Source organism: Colias eurytheme, chromosome 13, assembly GCF_061535395.1.
Source record: "Colias eurytheme isolate Ceu_HAF_F1 chromosome 13, ilColEury1 Martin Lab GWU primary, whole genome shotgun sequence".
NCBI classification, from domain to species: Eukaryota; Metazoa; Arthropoda; class Insecta; order Lepidoptera; family Pieridae; genus Colias; species Colias eurytheme.
Genome location: NC_142992.1, coordinates 345,484 through 369,859, shown reverse-complemented (window position 1 = coordinate 369,859; position 24,376 = coordinate 345,484). Strand labels below are relative to the sequence as shown.

General features: G+C 34.2%; 1 protein-coding gene across 1 annotated transcript in view; it reads right to left on the bottom strand.

Moving 5' to 3' along the window:
* The window catches only part of Myo31DF (Unconventional myosin ID), a 57,192-nt gene that overhangs the window by 17,889 nt on the left and 14,927 nt on the right, over positions 1 to 24,376 (bottom strand). Inside the window, exon 2 of the mRNA XM_090108481.1 lies at positions 7,107 to 7,287. Coding sequence (XP_089964607.1) covers positions 7,107 to 7,287 — 181 coding nt within the window. The remainder of the gene's footprint in view (positions 1 to 7,106; positions 7,288 to 24,376) is intronic.

Here is a 24,376-nt window from a genome sequence, read left to right as displayed (position 1 = left end):
TCTTAGAGCGCGTTTCCACTATATCGTTCTGACTTCTGGCCTATACAAAAATGTTTCGATATCCTAACATTACTATTTAATTTTATACTTATTCCTAGCAACACTTTTGTTTTCAATAAAAACAAGTTTTTATTTGAAAGAAAATGGTTTTGACTTTATAAAAAAAAATATATCATTCAATTTCACGTCCTTGAGCAAACGACAAGGCGACTACCGTGAAACAATAAAATATCGTGTCCATAATAATTTGTTTCATAATTAATATTTGACCATAATAATTACGAAACAAAACAAATAAATAAATCGTCACTTGATAGTGGAAAGTGGAAACACGCACAAAACCAGAATACAGGTAAATTAGCTTGGAGAAATTTTTGCATATGTAGTGGTGTGTATATTACTCAGATCTTAGAGCGCGTTTCCACTATATCGTTCTGGCCTATACAAAAATGTTTCGATATCCTAACATTACTATTTAATTTTATACTTATTCATAGCAACACTTTTGTTTTCAATAAAAACAAGTTTTTATTTGAAAGAAAATGGTTTTGACTTTATAAAAAAAAATATATCATTCAATTTTACGTCCTTGAGCAAACAACAAGGCGACTACCGTGAAACAATAAAATATCGTGTCCATAATAATTTGTTTCATAATTAATATTTGACCATAATAATTACGAAACAAAACAAATAAATAAATCGTCACTTGATAGTGGAAAGTGGAAACACGCACAAAACCAGAATAAACCAGTTTACGCTGTCCGCAGGTGCCACGTGCAGTCGTTTGGTAGCGTTAGAACATAAAGCACATTTCATTCAAAAATTATAATTATTATGTACGTAGTTTAATTGATAAATTTTGTATTTGTTGATTGTTGTTATTATTTGTTATTATTGTTATTTTATTTGTTGAAGTGAATTACATGTCCCGCAGCCGGAGGCCCCAAATGAAAACTCAGATGTACTTAAAAACTACATTTAATAGCTAAAATGAGACTTTTACACCCATGTCTGCACGATGCAGACCGGAGTTAAAGAATGAATTTATACAGTTTAATAATTATAAAGACGTAAGCTTGGATGCTAACTAAGGGAAATTGCATCCACATTCTATTCCCGTGCGAACGGCGTATTCAGCAGTTTTGTATGAAGGCAGGGCCATAACTAGTGTTTAATTTGTGTGTAAGTGTTGTAACTTTATATTGTTAATTCAATATGGCTCCAGTGTTAAAACATGGTCGAGGCAAGCCTTTGACTTCTCAAACTAAAGAATTAAACTTTAAATGTCGTTTCTTTTTCAGGTTAGTAAATTTTTCATTTTAGTAACATTGTTAATGTAAAAGTTATATGTATGTTAAATGTGCAAATATTAAAATAAAGTCTCATCTTTTTCAGAGGAGAAACACATATAGTTTAATTTAAAATCCCTTATATATACAGGGTTACTTGTAAAACACCGGCAACCTCGCAGGACAAGATAGCTAACATCATAAGTAACAACATTTCGACTTTTGATAATTTGTTAGATTTTATTTTCATACAAAAATAAATATTCATTTAATTTTCCGTCTGAATATTATAAACTCTACGCCTCCCAAAAATTACGTAAACAAAAAGCGAACGAGAGGGGGAAGGGGGCGTCGCGTCGTCCATCCGATAATTAATAGAACATAGACTTACAAATGTAAGGAGAGTACAATAAAAGTTTAAAAAATCATTTAAAAATAATTTATTGCGTTATGCCAAAAGTCGTAGAACAAATGTTGTTACTTATGATGTTAGCTATCTTGTCCTGCGAGGTTGCTGGTGTTTTACAAGTAACCCTGTATAAAATAAAAACTAAAAATAAAATGTTGTTTTATTTTATTTGCTGACCATACACTACTACAAACGCAAAAATTTCTCCAAGCTAATTTACCTGTAAACCAGTTTACGCTGTCCGCAGGTGCCACGTGCAGTCGTTTGGTACCGTGAACATAAAGCACACATTTCATTCAAAAATTATAATTATTACGTATAGACCGGGAGATATTGACACAAAATTTCGAGTCATTTGTAACAGGATGGCGGTTCTACAGGCGTCTTAGTACGCAATGACAAAAAGAAATAGTTTGGAAAATCCAAAAGTGCACGCCTCATAATTTTTTTTTAATAATTATTTATTAATTATTATTTTTGTTTATTTAATAACAATTAAACCACATCGAATCAGACCCTGAAAAATAAAAGGGTTCTATTCCTGAGCATACTCAAGCGTAAGAGAAAAAAAAAGACTCGATTAGTAAAGTATTTCGGTCGCTATCGTGTTAACAAGAAAATCCTCCGCACATACAGACACACGGACGTCCAAGACAGAACTTTTTTAAACTGTTTTTTAACTAGTTTAAATAACAAAAATGACATCAAAAATATCATGAATGTTAAAAATAGTGTTTTTTCTTAATATGTGTGTGTATGTATTATCTTACAAGTGCAATGTATGATACATAAAGACATTTTAAGTTTGAAAAATCAGATGTTTTGCGCGAAGTGACAGTAGTACCCACCTCAACGCTTCGCTTATGAGGCGTGCAAAACGATGGTGTGAACACTGGTACCGGCGGCTTAGTCGCGTAGGCGTTAGTCGAACTCGTCGGAAAAATAGCGAAAGTCAAACGATTTGTAACACAAAAATTTTAGAATTTACCGATAGCCCATAAAAAAGAAGTAGGCGGTAGTGTCATGCCATACTTTTCCGGTGTGACTTACAGCCCGCCATACCGACGCGAATGTGTTGATTAAAAAAAAAACAATTCAACCATTTGTACCAGGCTAACTTTTGCACAGGTAACCATCGTCGTGCAGCTATTTACGAAAATCGCCATGCCATACTTTTCGGACGATTCCAAATGGTCGCCATACCGCCGAAAATCTGCAAAAATTTTTTTTTTCGCCAAACTTTTTGTACCAGTATTGCATTTGGATTTTTGGAGAGTATTTGATAAAATGTGACCATTATTATATTTACCATACTTCTAGTAGGGGGAAAAAGTGCTGCCATACTTAAAAAATTAATTTAGTATTAATTTATATAAGTGAAGATTTCCACCACCTAGATCTTTGAAATTTTGTATTTATATTCGTTGAACCTCAAACTTACAGGAAAAATTAGTGCCATACTGTTACTAATCGTTCAAAATACGAATAAAATCTTACAATAAAAAAAATCTTATACACATTCGCCACCTCCCACAGGTATGGCATTATCACACTTCTATTTATAATCATTCAGGAGTTGTTGAAAAAAAAATTTAGGGTGGTACAAATGGTTCGGCGAAAAAAAAAAATTTGCAGATTTTCGGCGGTATGGCGACCATTTGGAATCGTCCGAAAAGTATGGCATGGCGATTTTCGTAAATGGCTGCACGACGATGGTTACCTGTGCAAAAGTTAGCCTGGTACAAATGGTTGAATTGTTTTTTTTTAAATCAACACATTCGCGTCGGTATGGCGGGCTGTAAGTCACACCGGAAAAGTATGGCATGACACTACCGCCTACTTCTTTTTATGGGCTATCGGTAAATTCTAAAATTTTTGTGTTACAAATTGTTTGACTTCGCTATTTTTCCGACGAGTTCGACTAACGCCTACGTGACTAAGCCGCCGGTACCAGCGTTCACACCATCGTTTTTCTTTTTGTCATTGCGTACTAAGACCCCTGTAGAACCGCCATCCTGTTACAAATGACTCGAAATTTTGTGTCAATATCTCCCGGTCTAGTTAATGTAAAAGTTATACGTATGTTAAATGTGCAAATATTAAAATAAAGTCTCATCTATTTCAGAGGAGAAACACATATAGTTTAATTTAAAATCCCTTATATATATATAAAATAAAAACTAAAAATAAAATGTTGTTTTATTTTATTTGCTGACCATACACTACTACAAACGCAAAAATTTCTCCAAGCTAATTTACCTGTATGTCTCACCTAAAAAGCCCAATTTTGCGGACACTAAATATTTATTCCCTTTATTATTTTCGTTAAACTCTTTAACATATAAAACAACATTCGCAAAGACAAAGAATCTTCTCAGAAGGCACATTACGGGTGGTCGGCTGTAACTCAAAGTCGGCGAGGTGTTGAACACCAGCCAACAATACAACACACAATGGTCGCTAAACGATTATGGCCACACCATTGTTACAACACTGGACTTGAGTATAATTATGTAACATTTTTATTATAAGCTTTTAGTCTGCGGCTTTACTAACGACAAAATATGTAGGCTGTATGTTCAATTTATTTATTGCTTATCCCATACTTTAACAGCTATGAAAGTAAGTATAATTATTTTGCCAGTGTCGCTTTTCAAATTTAACATTTATTCCTAAATCTTGACTTAATTTCACAAGTATCTTTTCAGTAACAACTTCATGAGTCAAAAAGACGTGAACATTTTTAAACTTTTCGAAATATAATAAAAGTAGGATTCGTAGGATAACTGTAGCCTGGTGAGGGTTCAAGTGTCGCTGAGTTCATTGCGCTGTTTTTAACCTATATTTTTCTGAGATTATTTTCATTCAAAAGGATTTCACAGTTGCATTTCAATGCATTTTATCCAACATAAGGTTTCTCTCTTTTAACTACTTTTCTCTAGGGTTCAAGTACTGGAGTTCACTGCATTGCATCATACGCTTGTTTATTTCAATTTTTTAATTATGATATATTTGTCCCTTCCTTATAGCAGAAATAGCCCAATTTCTAGTATAAACAATAAATTATTCTACTTTATACAGGTGAAATGTACTACCTAAAAATTTGGATGCAATTTTTTGCATACATTAACGGGAGAGGCTGTAAACATTTCATACTGATAGATTTATTTCGAGGATTCCGGCAATAACCCATCTAACTTAACAAGTGGGGATTAACATATACAGTAGCACCTCGTTAAGTCGAACCTCGATAAGTCAAAAACCTCCAAATCTCGAAAAAATGTCTTGTTCCCTTCCCTTCAATCCCGAAAACCTCTATTACTTGAAATTTTGTCCCTCTGTTAGTCGAAATAATCACCGAGTCCCTCCAAGCCATTTTGGTACATATTTTCACTCTATAACTCGAAAAATCAAATTTGACCTCTGTATCTCGAACATAGCAACGTTTTATTTTACAACCAGTACACATTCATTGTTTCTTAGAAAACATTTTAGGAGTATACGATAATTAATTTATGACTCACGAAACACGTGTTTGCGTTAAGTATCTGATGACGAAATTATCGATTCAGTAGCTCAGAAAACCGATAGTTACTAATGATTAAGATGACATAGAAGACGTGAATAGTACATGCGCTCCATGGGTTTCCATCAAAGAGGCAAGAACCGTATTGAATACCTTACACAATTTTATAAAGCAAACCAGTATCTTTGAAAAAGAAGAATTTTCTGCTCTTTATAGATTATAAAATGCTAGAGAACAACCAAATTATCTAAAGCAAAAAAAATACTGACTTTTTTAATGCCATATTTTTTATTTTAAAATGATTTGAAATAATATTGATATAAATAAAAACATGTTTGTGACCTCTGCAAGTTGAATTTTAATTTATTTTACCTCTGTAACTCAAAATTGATAAGAATAAACCTCAAACTCTTTATGTCGAATCAAAATCCGCCTAAGTCGAAATCCTCCATAAGTTGAAAACTCTATAACTCGAATTTTTTGGCGTCTCCCTTGATATTCGACTTATAGAGGTGCTACTGTATATCTATATAATACTATCAGATCGATTTTTTGGTTCTAAGTAACGCTACATGATACCTATTATCGCAATGGAATTGTCGATCGTGCACATAAATTGTATTTCAATTTAATATTTCCACGCTCGTGCAATGTCGAATCATCTACCTTTGATCGAATGCTAATGCAAAAAAAATCTTATTTCACACTTTATCTTTTTATTTAACACTTCATATATTTATTATTATACACTGCGTCTCCTTATCCACTATAGGTCGTCTTAAAGAGAGAGCTACTTTAGCGATGACCACTTGTCTGACTCAAGATTATTTAATTTGAACTACCTTTTTTGTGCAGATAGTAGTGACGAAAGGATCAATAAAAAGCTTTGATTTGATTTTTTGCACGGTATACCTATTTTAGCGGAGAATTCAAACAAGCATATAGTCTTAGATTATGGATTGGTCTCCGCGCGCGCGCTACGACTAGATACCGCCGGCGTACTTGAAAAATGCGGCAACTTATAGTACGCCGAATTCGGCGTACCCAAGCCAGTCGTGTCACAAGCATTGTGTGGAGAGGGTGAACTGATAATTTATAAAGATTTTGAACAAAATCTGAAGTAAAATGCCTATTTGTGTCATAAAACTATTTAAAAATAATACAACAAAAAATATGAAAGACACTGGGATCACGTACCATCACTAAGTATCGTATTATTCGAAATTTCTCCTTTACTTCGAAAAATTTTTCTACGAAAATACGACGCCATGCAGTGTTGCCGTATTGCATATCCAAAAAAATACACGTGGTTGAGGAAATATTTTAGCAATAATTTGAACTTTTTTTTTCAATACTATTACTAACACATGTATAAAAAAGTATAATACAATAATTTATTTCTGTTTAACCATGTTTAACTGACTCATATAATATGTTTTTTTTTTTTATTTCCGCTTTTTTACTTTTAAACAACCTTTGTGACTATAGTATAGTAGCGTCGCAAGTGGATTTGAGTCACATGTTCATGGATTCGATTCCCGGCCAGGTCAGGATGAAAAAAATATTTTTCAAACTTCTTTCCAAGATGCTAGATTTCCCATTTATGAGGTAAAATTTATGTAGCTGGCAGCCCAATTCTTCACACACACTAGCGTCTTTACAAATTGCCTAACACACACTACAGAAATGAGTTGCCGCACTCACAGAGCTATTGTTTTTAGGTGGGGTGGTATCTAGTCGTAGCGCGCGCGCGGAGACCAATCCTTAATCTAAGCATATAGTTATGTCAGACTTCCACAGCAACCGTAGACTGCAAACAACTCTAGCCAAGCTAGTATGCATTTTCCATCGAGCTGCTTTCAGTAGCAGTATAATTTACCTGCTGCCTCAACACCCTCTGGCAGGCATCAGCCACGGCGTACACGTGTGGGGGCACTTCGAACATCTCCCTGCCCCTGTACTGCGCCATGTGCTGGGCGCCATAGATGTCCAGGCTCTTGTACGGGTTCACAGAGACCAGCACCTCGCCGATGTACGTGTAGATTTTGTTGTTTTGAAATCTGTAACAAGATAAAGCGACATGAGCGAAAGTTCAAGAGAATTCATTTGCATTTTTATTTTATAAACAATATTTTTTAAATATGATCTTGCCGAACGCCAAAATGTTTAGAATTTGCAGGGGTTTATATAAGTCTGTCATATTGTAATTTGTAACTCTGGAATAAATCCCATTTTAAGACATGAGGGTGGATACCTACCCCCAGGTATTTAGTTCAATTAACGTTTTAAGAAATATTGAACAATAGTTATTTTTCCATTCAAAGACTCATCAATTTATCATAACTACTATAGAAGTCAAGCTTTTCGACAGACAAGGCTTACATCGTTATGAAACTTTCATTAGCCTTGTTGCGTGCCAAAATTCATAAGTTCCGGCCATTGACCCCGCTCGGCTGTTGCATGTCATCGCTCATCGCCAACTTTTCCATTTTTATTTCAGTCCATGTTATAATATAGCATATAGCATCTTTTTTATAAACTATAACAACTCCAAGTCTCATATTTGCATTTTAGCACATGAGTAAGTATCTCACAAATAATCTTGGAATGTACATCATATTATATCCTCTACAACATTACTGTTTCTTATGCAGTTGGATAAAGACACTATAGTTGAGCCAATTTAATAGGCAACATTTGACGTCTATCAATTTTATCTTCATAGGGTCTGCTTAAAAACATCGATTAAAGCGAATTAATCGATACGGACTTGAAACATTTGTCAATCGAACTTGAAACACATGTCAATAATTTATGATGATTTTTATTCCCAAGTAATCAATGCATTCGATTGTAGATGTCAGATTTCGATTTTTAGAGTAACGTCTCTGGTATTAAAAAAGAAAAAAGGTTTATTGACACAAAATTGTAGCGACGTCAGTTATTTAAATAAGAAAATGTTTATTATGTTTAGAATGGTTAATCAGTAAAATCAAATCCTAAAATTATTTGCATCGGTCATTATTATTATAAATATGTAATCGTAATTGAAAAAAGTTAAGCAAATGTGCAGTTACAACAAAACGAAATATCATGTTATTCTATGTCGTCGTTACGAGGTTCCGTTGTTGAATTTTGTTGAACTGTCAAATGTTGCCTATTAAAATGGCTCTACTATGTATAAGTCATGATAATTCCAAAGTTATAAATACTCAAAACACTCGGCATTGAGTGTCATCTCACTGGAAGCGCGTCAGGCGACCTAAATACCGATCAATTTATTTTGTCTTATTCGACCCATATCTTAGCCCCCATGTAATCCTGAGATTTACCGCAAACAAAAATATTATGTTTTCTTGTTGTTCTATATCCGTATCAGGGTCAAACTGAGACTGAAGGGATTTTGATGAATTGGAGTGATATTAACTTTACCCTACTTTTGCTTCATTTGGATTAGATTTGGATTTATTAGTAACTACATAATAATTAACTCTATCCTTATGTGGACGTGAACCTTTTTAATAATTATTAATCCTTCAAAAACTCTGCCATGTCTTATTGAAGATTATCCTCTACTTCTGTTGGTCTTAGCGTGATGATATATAGCCTATAGCCTCCCTCGATAAATGGGCTATCTAACAAAGAAATAATTTTTCAAATCGGACCAATAAGTAGTTCCTGAGATTAGCGCGTTCAAACAAACAAACTCTTCAGCTTTAATATTAGTATAGATTATAAAGTCCATTCAACTTCTAAATTAAATAAATAGTCTTAAAAAATTAAAATACATTATATTTACTTTGTACGAACGTTTATCAACCAGTTCAATCAGATGATGAGATCATTGCGCTTAACTTGACTTAATTGAGTTACCTTGTCATGCTTTTGGCATAAAAAGCTGTAGCAATTATGGACTTTTGCATCAAACAATTTACAAGGATAATGATACATACCTATATACTTGGTTGGATTACATCATTAGAAGATAGAATAAATGAAGTGTAAAAATTAATAATTTAAACATTGATCCTTGATGATGATTTAATCTTTCGCGAATACAATGAATCGGAAACAAACCTCTTATGTAGGTATCGTATTTCCTCCATTTCTGACCTTCGAAACTTGTTTTCAACAGATAAAAAGGATATAAGAAATTGCCATGATTTCGCACACCCGCATACTCTTAAAAACATCCTAAAGCAATTGAATTTCTTCTTAATTTCCATGTCATTGCCAAAACAACACAGGCATTCCAGTCGGAACTCGTATCGCTTAAAAACATTCTCATAATCGATATAATATAATAACAGGCACAATATTTGATATGAAACAATTAATGTTATCATACATCTATAGAAGAATTATCATAATTTATAATTGTGATTAAAATAAATGACTTAACTATAAATGGTTTGAAATCAGCATAATATTGATACCTATTACCTATAGGAGAAGAATATTATGGCCCTTGTTTTCATATTCTAAAATTTATAAGCAAGTCATCAAATGACTTAATAAAAACAATGAAACAATTGCATCATCAATCAAATAAAAATACCAAATAATGACGTCATCGCCAATTAAATGCAATATCATTTACATCAACACACACACATAATAAACACACTAATAAAACATTGACTATCTATTTATTATAGCTATAAATCGAAGCCTTACGGCCGTGAACATGAAAACATAAACATAATATTATGTGCGCTTATCTAAGCTGCGCGCGCGCCGCTTACGTCACCGCGCACCGCGCACTGGTTTCTGGATTGTAGTTCAAGAGCAACCGGACAGCGGAGGCTGAGCATTGCTAAATAATTTGGAAAATCCAAAAGTGCACGCCTCATAATTTTTTTTTAATAAATATTTATTAATTATTATTTTTGTTTATTTAATAACAATTAAACCACATCGAATCAGACCCTGAAAAATGAAAGGGTTCTATTCCTGAGCATACTCAAGCGTAAGAGAAAAAAAAAGACTCGATTAGTAAAGTATTTCGGTCGCTATCGTGTTAACAAGAAAAAGGATCCGCACATACAGACACACGGACGTCCAAGACAGAACTTTTTTAAACTCTTTTTTAACTAGTTTAAATAACAAAAATGACATCAAAAATATCATGAACGTTAAAAATAGTGTTTTTTCTTAATATGTGTGTGTATGTATTATCTTACAAGTGCAATGTATGATACATAAAGACATTTTAAGTTTGAAAAATCAGATGTTTTGCGCGAAGTGACAGTAGTACCCACCTCAACGCTTCGCTTATGAGGCGTGCAATATAAGACATAATACCATTTCAAACTTACGTACAATATGACCAAAAAGCATTAATTATCAATTAACTTGAGAGACAATTTTGATTCCCCTTAATTTTTAGTGATGACTAATATGTTACCATTGTTAATACGGATCGTGCTTAATTATTATACAATATACGATGATTCAAAGCAAGGAGACGTAATTACATAGTATTGATAACGAGACGTACATCTAGCTCTCTACATGTAAAAACTGTTGGACTGATTGCCAGGTAGGTTTCAGGCCAATTTATCTATACTAATATTATAAAGCTGAAGAGTTTGTTTGTTTGAACGCGCTAATCTCAGGAACTACTGGTCGGATGTGAAAAATTCTTTCGGTATTAGATAGCCCATTCATCGAGGAAGGCAGGCTATATATCATCACGCTAAGACGAACAGGAGCAGCACCACGCGGGTGAAACCGCGGCGAGCAGCTAGTAGAAAATAAGCTTGAAAAACAAGAGTGCTACAATTCATAAATATAAATGAAATAGATTAATTCAACCTTCGATTTATGCCGATACTTTAATATTTATTTTAAACATAAATTCCATTATTATCACTTATCAGTAATTTAGATAATACACCATTATCAACATTACAACACGTGCGATAGCCGGAGTTCCCAAAACTTTATCAAAGAAAATATATTGAAATGATAAAAATCTATTGTCCAGGATTAAGTATGAATGTACCTACTCATACAACCGTAAATAAAAAGGTTCTTTTTCCAAACCAAGAAAGAGAAGAGTGAAGTAGTTATACAATTTTATAGTAGCTACTATAATTTTGTTTATTTCATATTTTTTAACAAATTACACACATTTTGATATCATGTATGAATTCACCTGCGCCCACACTAAGATGTTTTGCCTTTGAAACTACATAAAAACTAAGCTTACAAATATTCTTCATACTTAAATACCGAAGATAGGTTCTCGAAATTCATTTTTTAAAATAGCAGAATAATACTTCCAAAGGTACCTCGATTGTTAAGAAAAACGTCATATCTATTAACTTTTTCGAGAATTCCAGGAATTCCATCACAAAACAGCCAACGTAAACAAAACATTTAATTATTATAAATTACCCTCACTACCAGAAAAACCTGCAGAAGCAATTACATAAACACTCTATCCCATTCGTCCATTGTTTGTGACATAAGAACTACTCGCAGGACATTGTTCAACTCTTCAAGATGATTCATAGTAAAATTAAAATGTATAAACAGATGATGAGTAATCCGCAATCATCGGAGTACGTCATCATACAATTATGGCCGGCTCTCCTAGACTCGAGGATTATCATATAAATTAATGGAGTTTTATTTAAGAAAAAGTAATTGTTCAAACGATGTAGAATGAAAGATGTAGAATTTGATGTAAAATGCATACCCCATTAAGGATAGAATATATAGGGCAAGATTCCAAATGATAAACTGAATATAAGAGAAAATATTTCAGCATTTGAATAGAACCATGACTTAAATACTGTCCTTTGCCAATTTATAAATGGAATAAAAAGTATCGTAATCCTTTTATCAAAACCACTTATGCAACACAATACAATAGAAAGGGTTTAAACCCTTTTAGTTACGTGAGTTGAGGAGGCAATCGATAAAATTCATACTTTTGACCCCACTGGCCTGGTTACTAGCTAAGAGCATATCTATGATATCTAGTAATAGATAATAAACGTTTTAAACATGCATGTTTGGCACTTTATTTTCACCCCAAAGTAGATTTAATTATAATATGGGTACATTAGCAAACATTATCGAAATTCAACTCTTTGAGTTATCAACACACACGGGTCATTTATACCCTAATGTTACTCTTACTCATGAATTGGATACTAATTACAGAATAGAGAGCATTTTAAGCCTTTTTTGGCTACACATAAAAACAATAAAGATTCCAACAGGTGATTATTAGGAACTATAACAGCTGTTATCGACAAGTGTTCGATCCATCGTCGTATTGCATAGGCGAGGCTATCTGCGATAAATATTGATAAGATTGTCTGTACTGGGTACTTGACTCACCAGCACTATTTCGATTGTTGGAAATTTTATTTACATGATACTATTCAATGAATATTTCTGAATAGCGATAGCTGAAGTATGTCAAGCGATAAATAGACTTGATACTAGAACATCAGAAAATATCAATAGCAGCGAACGATATTCCAACATTTTTCTTAATTTTATACTAATTGATTATAGCACAAGTAGTATAAGTAGTAATTGTAGTAGTAGTTATGGTGGAAGAAGTTGAAGTCGTAGTGGAAGGAGTAGTAGTTGACTAGTTGTAATACTACAGATATACATCTAGTTGAAGCTAAATTGGAAACTCTCTTGCTTTCTTACTTTGCCTCCTGACACTACATAGGTTAACCAAGACCTACCCTATCACATTCCTTGCCCATATTCTCATTAATATCAACAAAGGACCACCACCTCTGTTTACACTCCGTCTCTGACCTCCAGTGTGCCGTACGTGCTACACATACGAAGCCGCGGTAGAAAGCGTGTCATGCGTTGACCAAAACTGGCTTGCATGGACGCTTTGCGGTTGGCAAACAATGCTCATTACAAAATGATGTCACTTAATTGATAGTTTGTTATTGAACTAATGTTAAAGTATTTGAATTCTCAATTTAAGCATCATACTTCCTTCCTCACAAATGCATTGAAATGTATAGGCTCATTATTACTAGGTAATTGATCACCGAAGTTTGGAATTTCCACCCACATTAAAGAATTAGCTTCACAAAAAAAGGAACATTTCTCCTAAATATAGGTTTAATCTATCCTTATTTTTCAACTCATCTAAATAAGATCAACCATCTTGATGAGAAAACATATAATCACGATTATGACGCATTTAGGTACGATTACCTATGCTGTGTGTAGGTTGGTACTTTTCTCTTATATAATTAAGAAAAATAACAGTGCAGATTGAGAAAGATAGCATTTGTTGAGAGGAGCATTCCAATCATGATCCGAAACTGGTTTGGTGAATACCAAACAAAACTGTATAATATGTAGGTACATACATTTACGAGATTACGAACCAAAGATGCTGAACAATGAACGACGAGTGGTCGTCGTCGTATGTCGATTATAATATAAAATATCTTATTGTGACTGTGAACTTTACCCTTCACATTGAAAATTGGTATTATTTTTAAGGTTTCCCATCAAAAGCACCCACACCTCGAGACAATATATCAAAGAAAATTGTATTTTAAGAACTTGCGATAAATTTCTCATTATTTAACTCACAGCTACGTATAAAACATAAAAAGTAGATAAATCGTCAGTCAACGAAATTACCGTAGACAATGCATTCACAATGGAATTGGTACAACACACGTTAAATTCCAGCTGGTGACTGAATGGGAAAACCCACTATTTATCACCCTAATAACATGGTTTAACTCATAAATATAAGTACGATACTTTAGTTCACCTTTGTAATGATTTTTAACCGACTTCAAAAAAGAAGGAGGTTCTCAATTCGACCGTATATATATATATATATATATATATATATATATATATATATATATATATATATATATATATATATATATTTTATTCTACAGTGAAATGACAAATCGCTTTTAAAAAGCAAACTGCTTTCGACGTACACAAACACACATAATACAACTATTCAGTATTCACATACAACTCTAGGCTCATTGTAGGAACAAGAATACAATTTTATAGTGACGAATATTATGTAACAGAGTCAAGAACCTATGTTCTATTTAAAGCAAATCTCGGAAATCTGTCGCAATAACTCTATTTTTACAGACAGGGAAGCTGTAAAACAACAATTAACATTCTTCTGTGTATACTGATGCTACTGATTAAATTATATTTGTTTTGGAGGTGTCGCTAATTGAATTCATCCGTGCGTCCCACGTCCTCTGCCCACTTGACCTAACGCGTGCCGGCCGTTACTCCTTCATACAGAAATATGTGAAATTAATGTGGAATGTATTCGTGGGTGAAGGGCAGAAGCGACAGTCAGTTTTGGTAGATTTGATTTTGCAAGAGTTTAGCATTGCTTCGAGGTTATCGGTGTGTCCAGAGAAATAAAACACTAGTTCTACCAAACAAAAACGAAAACTAACTAAACTCGATCGTCTTTACATATAAACTTTTCAACCATTCCATCGTAGAAACACCGACTAAAGTTACAAAAGGATCAAGTAGGTATACCTATTAGGCTATGAATTCTGTACTAAGGATTCTAAGGGGGTCTCCAATCTCCGTTCTATAAAGACGGATGACTTACAGCAAGTAGGGCAAATACCAAAGCCCAGGAAGTGACGGTGTATTCTTGAGCCCACCCAATTTCCTAAACGTGCGTTTGCATATAATGTTTATGTTAACACTCCAAAATATATAGACGCACCTCGGGAAGAATACGATTAATTATTATGGCTATAAATATAGATGATATTCATTTTTGAGCATATTTCCTTTAATTTTACGTATATTCTATAATTTATTTTGCTGCAGTACGAGTAACACATGTTGTTAAATCGTGAGACACGTGGTTCTTATCTTCATAAAAATGTGGAAAATATTATTATGTATTTCACTTGAAATGAAGTTACCAGAATAATGTTTTCTTCAGCAAATCATAATTATTTCAAAGAAAACATTACCTTATTCATATCCATTTCAAGTAACTAGTGGTATAGTTTGTCAATAACATTACGGCTAGATGGATCACAAATCACAATGAACACAAGGATCTAGAATGCAGATAAAATTTTGCGAAAATAAAGAAGCAATGAACATAAACAGTGAAATCGACATAATATAAACAAGATTATCAAAACATCCAAATATAAAGATTCGCGGGTAGGACGCAAAAAAGTTCAAACGTTTTTTTTAAAGCTCTGTACGAAATTTTAAAGTTTTATATTGTTATAAGCTCGTTTTAGTATATATTATGTACTAAATAGCCCCAGTACTTACGGCGTCACATTCTCCTTTTTATTTCACTGCATATCCTTTCTATTTCGAAAATATTACTTGCGCCCTTCACTGGACACTAACAGCTAAACTTTAATGATGGAAGCTATGAAGCAATCGATCTTAAACATGGAAGAGATGTTTAATAAGCGGATGACAGACTTCCAGAAGGATCTACAAAATATAACTTCTTCACCAGCCGCAAATCCACCTTCTCAGTTACGGTCCGAGTTCGCCGCTTTTCGTTCTTTGGTCTTGGCTCAACTGCAGTCATTGCAGTCTCAAGTGGATCTCCTCATGAAAATATCTGATGAACAAGAGATGAAGAGCAGGCGCAAGTTTCTTCTGTTGCACGGTGTAGTCGAGGACAAAAATGAGCAACCGACATCCATTCTTTCGCTTCTTTCCAAACACCTTGGCATATCGGAACTGATAATTGATAACGTAAGCCGTTGTCACAGAATCGGCGTGTCGAAAGAAGATAGGCCAAGGCCTATTCTCATTAAGTTCAATGACCTTGGTGTGAAGAACAGTGTTTGGGCCTCAAAAGCCAAACTGAAAGGGTCGGGGATAACACTGTCCGAATTCCTGACGAAAAGACGCCACGAAATCTTTATGGCAGCCAGAAAGCGCCACGGCGTATCCAGGTGTTGGACCAGGGGTGGCCAAATCTTGGTGATTGCTCCTGACGGCTCCCGCCACCGCGTGGAATGTATGGAGGATGTTGAAGCTATTCCAGTCCAAGAGCACCAGGTCCTGTCGCAGACTACAGAACCGGCAGCTGCTCAGAAGACAACCAAAATTGCACGCACAAAACGACCACCACCCAAAATTAAGTAAAGTATCTGCATAGGTAATTTATTTTTTTTTTCACGCAACTGGTTCTTCACTCTCCTTCTTCTGTCTTTTCCTTTTTAATGAATTATCTTTTCTTGTATTATTAATATGTTTCACTTTGATACTTTTAAGGTTATCCTTACTAGGTTTTCTTTTTATTTATTTTGCCACTGTTTTACTGTCTTAGTTTTAACTGATTTTGTGTTCAAAACTAATCTTTTTATAGGTATCGAATATTTTTATAATCAGTATATAGTATCTATTATTCACTTTGATAAAATGTTAGTCCGTTCTCGATACTTAACTTTGCAACTTTACTTGTAAACAACATACATAGCTATACCTACTATAGACTATAGTGCATCGCATCGGTATTACCAGGTTGAATGTGTACAAATTGTCATCCATAAACTTCAGCCGTCGATTGTGAAGATTGTGTATTCACAATCTATATCGATCCATAAACAAAATATTCTATTGATTCAATTTTGTTCATGTTTATTTTTACTTATACTTATCTTCTTCTTACTTGTAAAACATATCTTTGTATTTTAATTTAATTCAATTAATTATGTGTAATATATATAATAATGTAGTAACGTGTAAGTGTAATTAATAATAATAAGTAATTAGCGCGCCGAAGGTACGGGATAAAATAATTTATTGGCCGTATTTTTGATTTAAATCTTAACATTATATTTGTTGTTGTTCATATTTTATTTATACATATATATATTTATTATTTAGTATATTATTTTTTTTTATTATATATTCATATCTATAATACAGTATTATTTGAATTATTTTAAATAGGTTCAATTTTACTTTATATAAGTATCATATATAATTTATTTTAGTTAATTGTTGATATTTAATTAATATCTATATACGCAGCCTTTTTTTATTTAGTCTTTTTTATGTCTATCATTAGTAACAGTTTCGTTGACAGCCATAATTCCTCAACTTCGTCTGATAGTGACTCCTTTCATAGCACTTCCTCTCCTCCCTTAGACTTTACTCTTTCCACCATTTTCCATAACTCTAGTAAAACGTTCAATGTAGTTCATATTAACGCCCAAAGCATTCCGGCTCATTATCCTGATATGCTCTCCTCATTTAGTTCCAATAATATTCACGCTATCCTAATTTCCGAATCCTGGCTCAAGCCATCCCTCCCCTCCTCTAATTTCACTCTTCCCAATTTCCAACTCATCCGCAATGACCGCATCGGCAGGACCGGGGGAGGAGTAGCGATATACTTACGCTCTCATATACCGTACTCGTTAATAAGCGCATGCACTCAGCCCCCTCCTTCTGATGCAGCAGAGCACCTCCTTATTGAAATCCTTCTATCCAACACTAAAATACTTCTAGGAGTATTTTATAGTCCTTCGTTGTCCGTTAAATACTTTCCCTCCTTTCAAGAACTCCTTGACCAATTTGTCCCCCTTTACCAACACGTTATACTGATGGGTGATTTTAATACCTGTTTGCTAAAGGATGACTCCCGCAGCAAAAAGTTACTTTCTCTTCTTGATTCCTTCGACCTTCACACCTTACCCTTGAACCCAACACATTTTAATCCCAACTGCAATCCTTCACTCCTGGACCTTATGATAGTTTCTAATCGTAATTTAGTATCTAGCTACGGTCAGTGTGCAGCCGATGCGTTTTCTAACCACGACCTCATCCATTTATCCTACAATCTACGTCCTCTCAAACTTAAGCCTACCTACATCCTGCGGCGTAATTTTGGTGGTATCGATTTAGAAAAGTTGTTAAGCGATGCAGCAAATATCAACTGGGATATGGTTTATGAAGCCTGTACCATAAATGACAAAATTGCCTTATTTAATAGCTTTCTTTTACAGGTTTATGATAAGCACGCCCCGATTAGGCGTATAAAAGTTAAGCACCTTCCAGCGCCCTGGCTTACTCCAGAACTTAAAACATTAATGAATAAAAAGAACAATGCCAAAGCCAAACTCAAAACCGCTAAAACCGATTTTGCACGGGAGAAGTACAGAAATATCCGGAATCGTTGCAATACTTTGTGTAGAGATGCACAAAGACGCCATATCCATAATTCCGTCGAGAACGGCGACACAAGTAAAATATGGAAATTTTTAAAGACATTAGGAGTTGGTAAATCCCAATCAAACAATATACCACCTAATATTAATATTGAATTGCTTAATAAGCATTTTGCATCATCTTCCCATCTCTGTCCTGATCAAAAAAGATCAACGCTCCAATATCTTTCATCATCTGCAACTCCTACTCACCCACCGTTCTTTTTTAATCAATTCACTGTTAGTGGTGTTAAGAAGAATATCCTGTCCATTTCTTCCAACGCCGTCGGTAGTGACTCAGTTAGTCGTAATATGATCGTCCCCATCCTTGACATAATCGCCCCCGTCATAACCCACATCCTTAACGTTTCCATCTCTTCCAGTAAATTTCCTGACATTTGGAAAGATGCTAAAATTATTCCTCTCCCGAAGAAAACTAATCCTGCTTCCTTTTCAGATTTCCGTCCAATTTCCATTCTGCCTTTTCTCTCCAAAGTCCTTGAACGCCTTATTCACCAACAGCTTAGTTCCTTCCTATATAAAAATAATATCCTCAGTCCATTCCAATCCGGTTTCCGTCCAGGTCATAGCACGACTACTGCACTTGTTAAAGTCACGGACGACATACGTAATGGAATGGAAAAGAAGCAGTTGACAGTTCTTACTCTCCTAGATTTTAGTAACGCCTTTAACACCGTCGATTTCAACATACTGTTACAACTGCTCCATTCTATTAACATATCTCCTACAGTGGTTGATTGGTTTCATAGTTACTTGCACGGTCGCCGACAGCATGTATTAATGGAGGACGAATCATCGTCCTCGTGTGATGTTGTCGCAGGTGTTCCGCAAGGTGGCGTTTTGTCCCCTCTCCTATTTGCTATATTTATAAATTCTATTACCAAGAATTTATCTTCTCTCTATCACATGTATGCTGACGATCTCCAGATATATACCCAGTCAACCCTTGAAAACTTATCCTCTGCACTCTTAACTACTAATACCGATTTGGAAAGAATTTTGACTTGGAGTCGTAGGTATGGTCTAAAAATTAACCCAAGCAAGAGTCAAGTTATTGTAATTGGTAGCTCCCATTTAATTTCGCGCATTGACTGGGCATGCATGCCTAAAGTTTATATAGATGGCTCCATAATCGAATTTAAAAGTAATGTCAAAAATCTAGGGGTTCACTTTGACACGACCATGTCTTGGTCGTACCACTTAAATGAAACAAGTCGTAAACTTTACGCTGCAGCAAGTTCCTTGAGACGTTTACGGCATTTCTTACCGATTTCTACCAAAATTACGTTAGCTAAATCCCTTCTCCTTCCTCTCCTTGACTACGCTGACGCCTGTACCACTGATCTTAGTGAAGAGCAATTGAATACACTTGAGCGTCTCCAAAATTTCTGCATTCGTTTTGTTTACGGATTACGCAAATACGACCACGTTTCCCAGTTTCGCAAAAAACTCAAGTGGCTTCCTATTAGACTTCGCCGGAATGCAAATGCATTGAAGTTGTTATATTCCATCCTCTTTAATCCTAATTCTCCCTCCTATCTTAAAAATCAATTTAAATTCTTAGATTCAGGTTCCTACACTCTTCGTTCCGCCGATAACCTTCTCCTTAGCTTTCCTTCTCACCATACTTCCTTCCTCGGTAACTCATTTGTTGTAACCGCTATCAGACTGTGGAATTCTCTGCCTGTGGATGTTAGACGAGCTTCCTCTATAAAATCTTTTAAATCTCTTTTATATAAGCACCTCTCCAATTTAGCATATCCTTCTATTTAATATAATGTATTTTATCCTTTCCTATTATTCATTTTTGTATTTTATGTATTCTATCTTCTATGATCTAAATTATTATTTTATGTATTATATCAGCCACCCGCGTTACATGTATTTCTTCTTTATCTCTTACCTTGGGCAGCCTGGAAGAGATCGCTAGTAAGCGATAAGGCCGCCTAATGTACCTACCATATTAATCGTCTTTGTATAATTATTGTAAATATTACTTGGTGTGGTATATTAAATTGTTAAATAAATAAATAAAGCATTTAAATAAAAGCAACGGAAGTATTTAATGCTATTAAATTTCAATCGATGCTAAATAAAGAAATTGCACCGGATTATTTTGATACACCAATAAAGCGCTCCACATCCAAAACTCAAGGCTTATAATCTTACGTCATTATGATTCATATGTGTTTATATTTGCTGAATACTACTATTGCGTTCCTACTATTGACTCATTTGTGAGTCTAGACTATACTATAGTGTGATGAAGTAATCAATGTGTTTAGAAACATCACCTCATTCTAATGTATATCGAAAAGTTACGTAGTGTTTAACGACAACATGAGTGAATTTACTGTTAAACAGGCTTATAGCCAGAGGATTAGAAATTACTAAATTTTCTGACAAAGATTATAGCCAAAGAGACGTAGATATTTTTAACGCGATAATGTAGACCTTCGCGTTAAAAATATCTCGCTTCAAGATATTTTTACTAATTTTTATGGTACGAAAGATCCTTCAATTTAATGAGGATCAAAATAAAAACAAAATCTCAATGTATTCTTATTATTTGATTCTTCTATGGTCGGCATAAGTTAACATGAAGTGAACGCAAACGAAGCCATCAGAAGAAAGCTAGTTAAGGTCGTCTTTGCAAATGTTTTAATTCTAATACACCATGCAGTATGAAATGAACCACTTATGCAAGACGTAGGTCTCATACAAATACACTACTTTCACAAGTAAATTACCATGGTCTATGAAGTAGAGTTACGACTCATAATTATAAATTACAACGAAGTACACTCCCTGTTTCGCTAATTGGTTTTGGACATGTTGAGCAATTCTTTTTTGTTCTAAAATTGATGAGGACAGTTTTATTTATTGTTTGACGTGAATGTTAGTATACATGTGGGAATACCGTAAGTAATTGTAATCTCTCAACTTTAGCATGTTTAAAGTTCCACTAACCTTCCGCCCGCAGCTTTGCTCGAATGCACTTAAGGTAATTGCGCAACAGTTAATGACCATACACACATGAACACATCCATAAAGAAACAAAAGTATCCTATATAGCAACAGATTCCGATATTGCCCTGAACAAACATTCCATCATAAACAATCTATATGCAGCAATATATATAATCCTATGAAGCCTACCTTTGTCCCTTCCCAGTCTTTTCATTTCTTTCCCTCATTAATTCATCTTTTTCCCTTATTTAAGTTGGTAGAAGGCGTAAGACCAGCAAATATTCAGGTATGCTTCGAACCAGTTCCTTACCATTTTAAACCCGTTAACAAATTAACAGACACTCAATAGACGATTCAAACCACCATCAATCTCGATCAGAGTTCAGTAATTGAACTTTTTGCACCACGTTGACGGTTGACCCCACATAATCACATGTACAGTTAAAATGTGCTGCCAGCTGATGACAAGTCGTTTCGCACATATAGCATGGGTCATGCTTAGTTTACGATAATGCTGTATGCATTCTACACTGTTACAAAAAATATATGATTTGTATGCAGCGTAGCATGTAAATAGGAAAAACGACTGTTTGAAAATTTTTGATGGTATGTTATTTTTCGCTCAAACGACTCAATTTTCTTCGTAATTCGATATATCCAGTGTTTTCTTATAACTCCATCAACTCCAACATCTTTTTCTTCCGCCTCTACCTACCTACTTAATGTTTGATTTTCTATGATATAAGTAGTAATATAAGTTTACTCAATACTAACAATATTCCTTTAAAGCGCCTGACTAAGGCTAGCTTTTATATATTTTTCATAAAAGATAATGTAATAACCTATTCATGAAGACTTTACTTGTGCAGAGCTGTTAAGATATCATCGGAATTTTATTTTTAATACATTTGCAGCAACAAACACTTATGTTTGTTAACTGTGACTCATTTAACTTCAATAACTTAAGTCAATAGCTCAGGCCTCAGATGTTTCACACTGTAATTCACATTATATCATCTTTTGCGATACGTCTGTTAAGAAATTCATTTTATATTAGGTAAGTAACTTATTTTAATTTGAATGCCATCTCTACAGATATCGTTTACCATAGACACAAGTTCTCTTAGAGCGTATACGCACTATGCGGGTAGCCGCATTGCGGGTAGCCGTCCGGCTGACCGCAAGCACAATTATGTACGTAATATTCATTTCTATGCGCACTGCGATGCGGCTACCGCAGACCGCACAGTGCGCATAGAAATGAATATTCCGTACATAATTGTGCTTGCGGTCAGCCGGACGGCTACCCGCAATGCGGCTACCCGCATAGTGCGTATACGCTCTTAGTGTGGGAGCTACAGTTAATAATAATATTGTATAATAAGTGACAGCAAAATATTATGATGTTGTTCAATTTTGTTTTGTTACATACTGTGTTTTTGCTGAAATAAATAATTTTTCATTTTCATTTTCATTTTCATAGGTTATAGCTGTTGAATTACAATTTCATTAAAAATATTACTATGTATTGCCTCTTTTTCTCGTTGTTGTAAAGGGTTACATGGAATCTGTAAATTCACTTAGAAAAAAGAATTTGGAATCGCAACTTTTAAGTGTAACGTAAGTGATGAATTAAACAAATCAAAAAGCTCATTATCACCATTAGCATAAAGTCTATTTTTAAACAGTACCACACGCGTAGTCCAAGAGACAGTTACTCTTACGAGGCCACACCACGTAGACTCCACACTCCATAGTGTGAAGTCGGTCATGTCAAAGCGAACCGATGAATGAAGCATAGTACCTACATACATACATACATACATACATTGAGGTCATCGACCGCTGGGTCAATTGTTACAGACGCTGTTTGTTGATAATTCGCAGCGTAATTACTGAGAGCACTATTAAGATACCGAGCGTCTTAAAGACTTACGGCTACTTAATATATTCTTCACATGGTTATAAAGTTTATGAAGTTTAAAGTGAGAAAGTAATGAGTTTCTAAAGATGATGAGGTGATGCGTGTCTAGATTAATGAGTAGGTTATTCAATGTTAATTTTAAATGTTTAATCATAATCAAAGACTAACAATTGAATTACTTTTGTTCACACCGAATACTTCTTAATTAAGAAATATGCAAAACATACACTAAATAAAAATTTCGACAGAAAACAAAGTGAAATTAAGACATCGAATACCTCCTTATCTATATTTCGAATTCATCGTAGTGCAACTTCCACGTAACATACGTAAGAGACAAACATACATATTTACGAGCAGGAATGACTCGAACCCGGGAAGACATCACTTAAACTAAGACAGCTGACTTTGATCTATGAATAGTTTACACCTGCACTAATAAATAAACCACATGAATTATTTCAGTAATTTTAAGTAGCAAAAGGGACAGCATTTTGTTTCGAGTATATGAGGATTTCCCCTTCCCATACAATAATACGTGTGATAAAATTTACTATAATAGCCTAGAATACCTGTAAATTACAAACATTGAAGAAAATTTCATATTGGAATGAGTTTTGTTTCGACGAGCTTCCCGCAAAAATTACTGCGCGGAATTGAATGCAGTTTTCCCCAATGTATGGATATACCTACGAATAAATCCGTTTTACAGGTGAAGAGTCATCATCAGATTTAATATCAAACTTTATCGTAAATTATATCTCCAGTTGACATAATTCTTTGAAATATCTCAATTTATAATAATTTTCTAGACATAGATTTCATCGACTACAATATTTTATCAGCGTATAATTCGATAAGATTAGTAATTTGAAGTTTCACTTTATTGTATCATAGTAGGACGTTCGTAATCATATAATAGTTCCATGCTAAAACTTACAAAATATACTTTTGAACATTAAAATAAAATAAGTAACATTTTCTATACCTAAAGATAAAAACATTAACGTTCCGTTC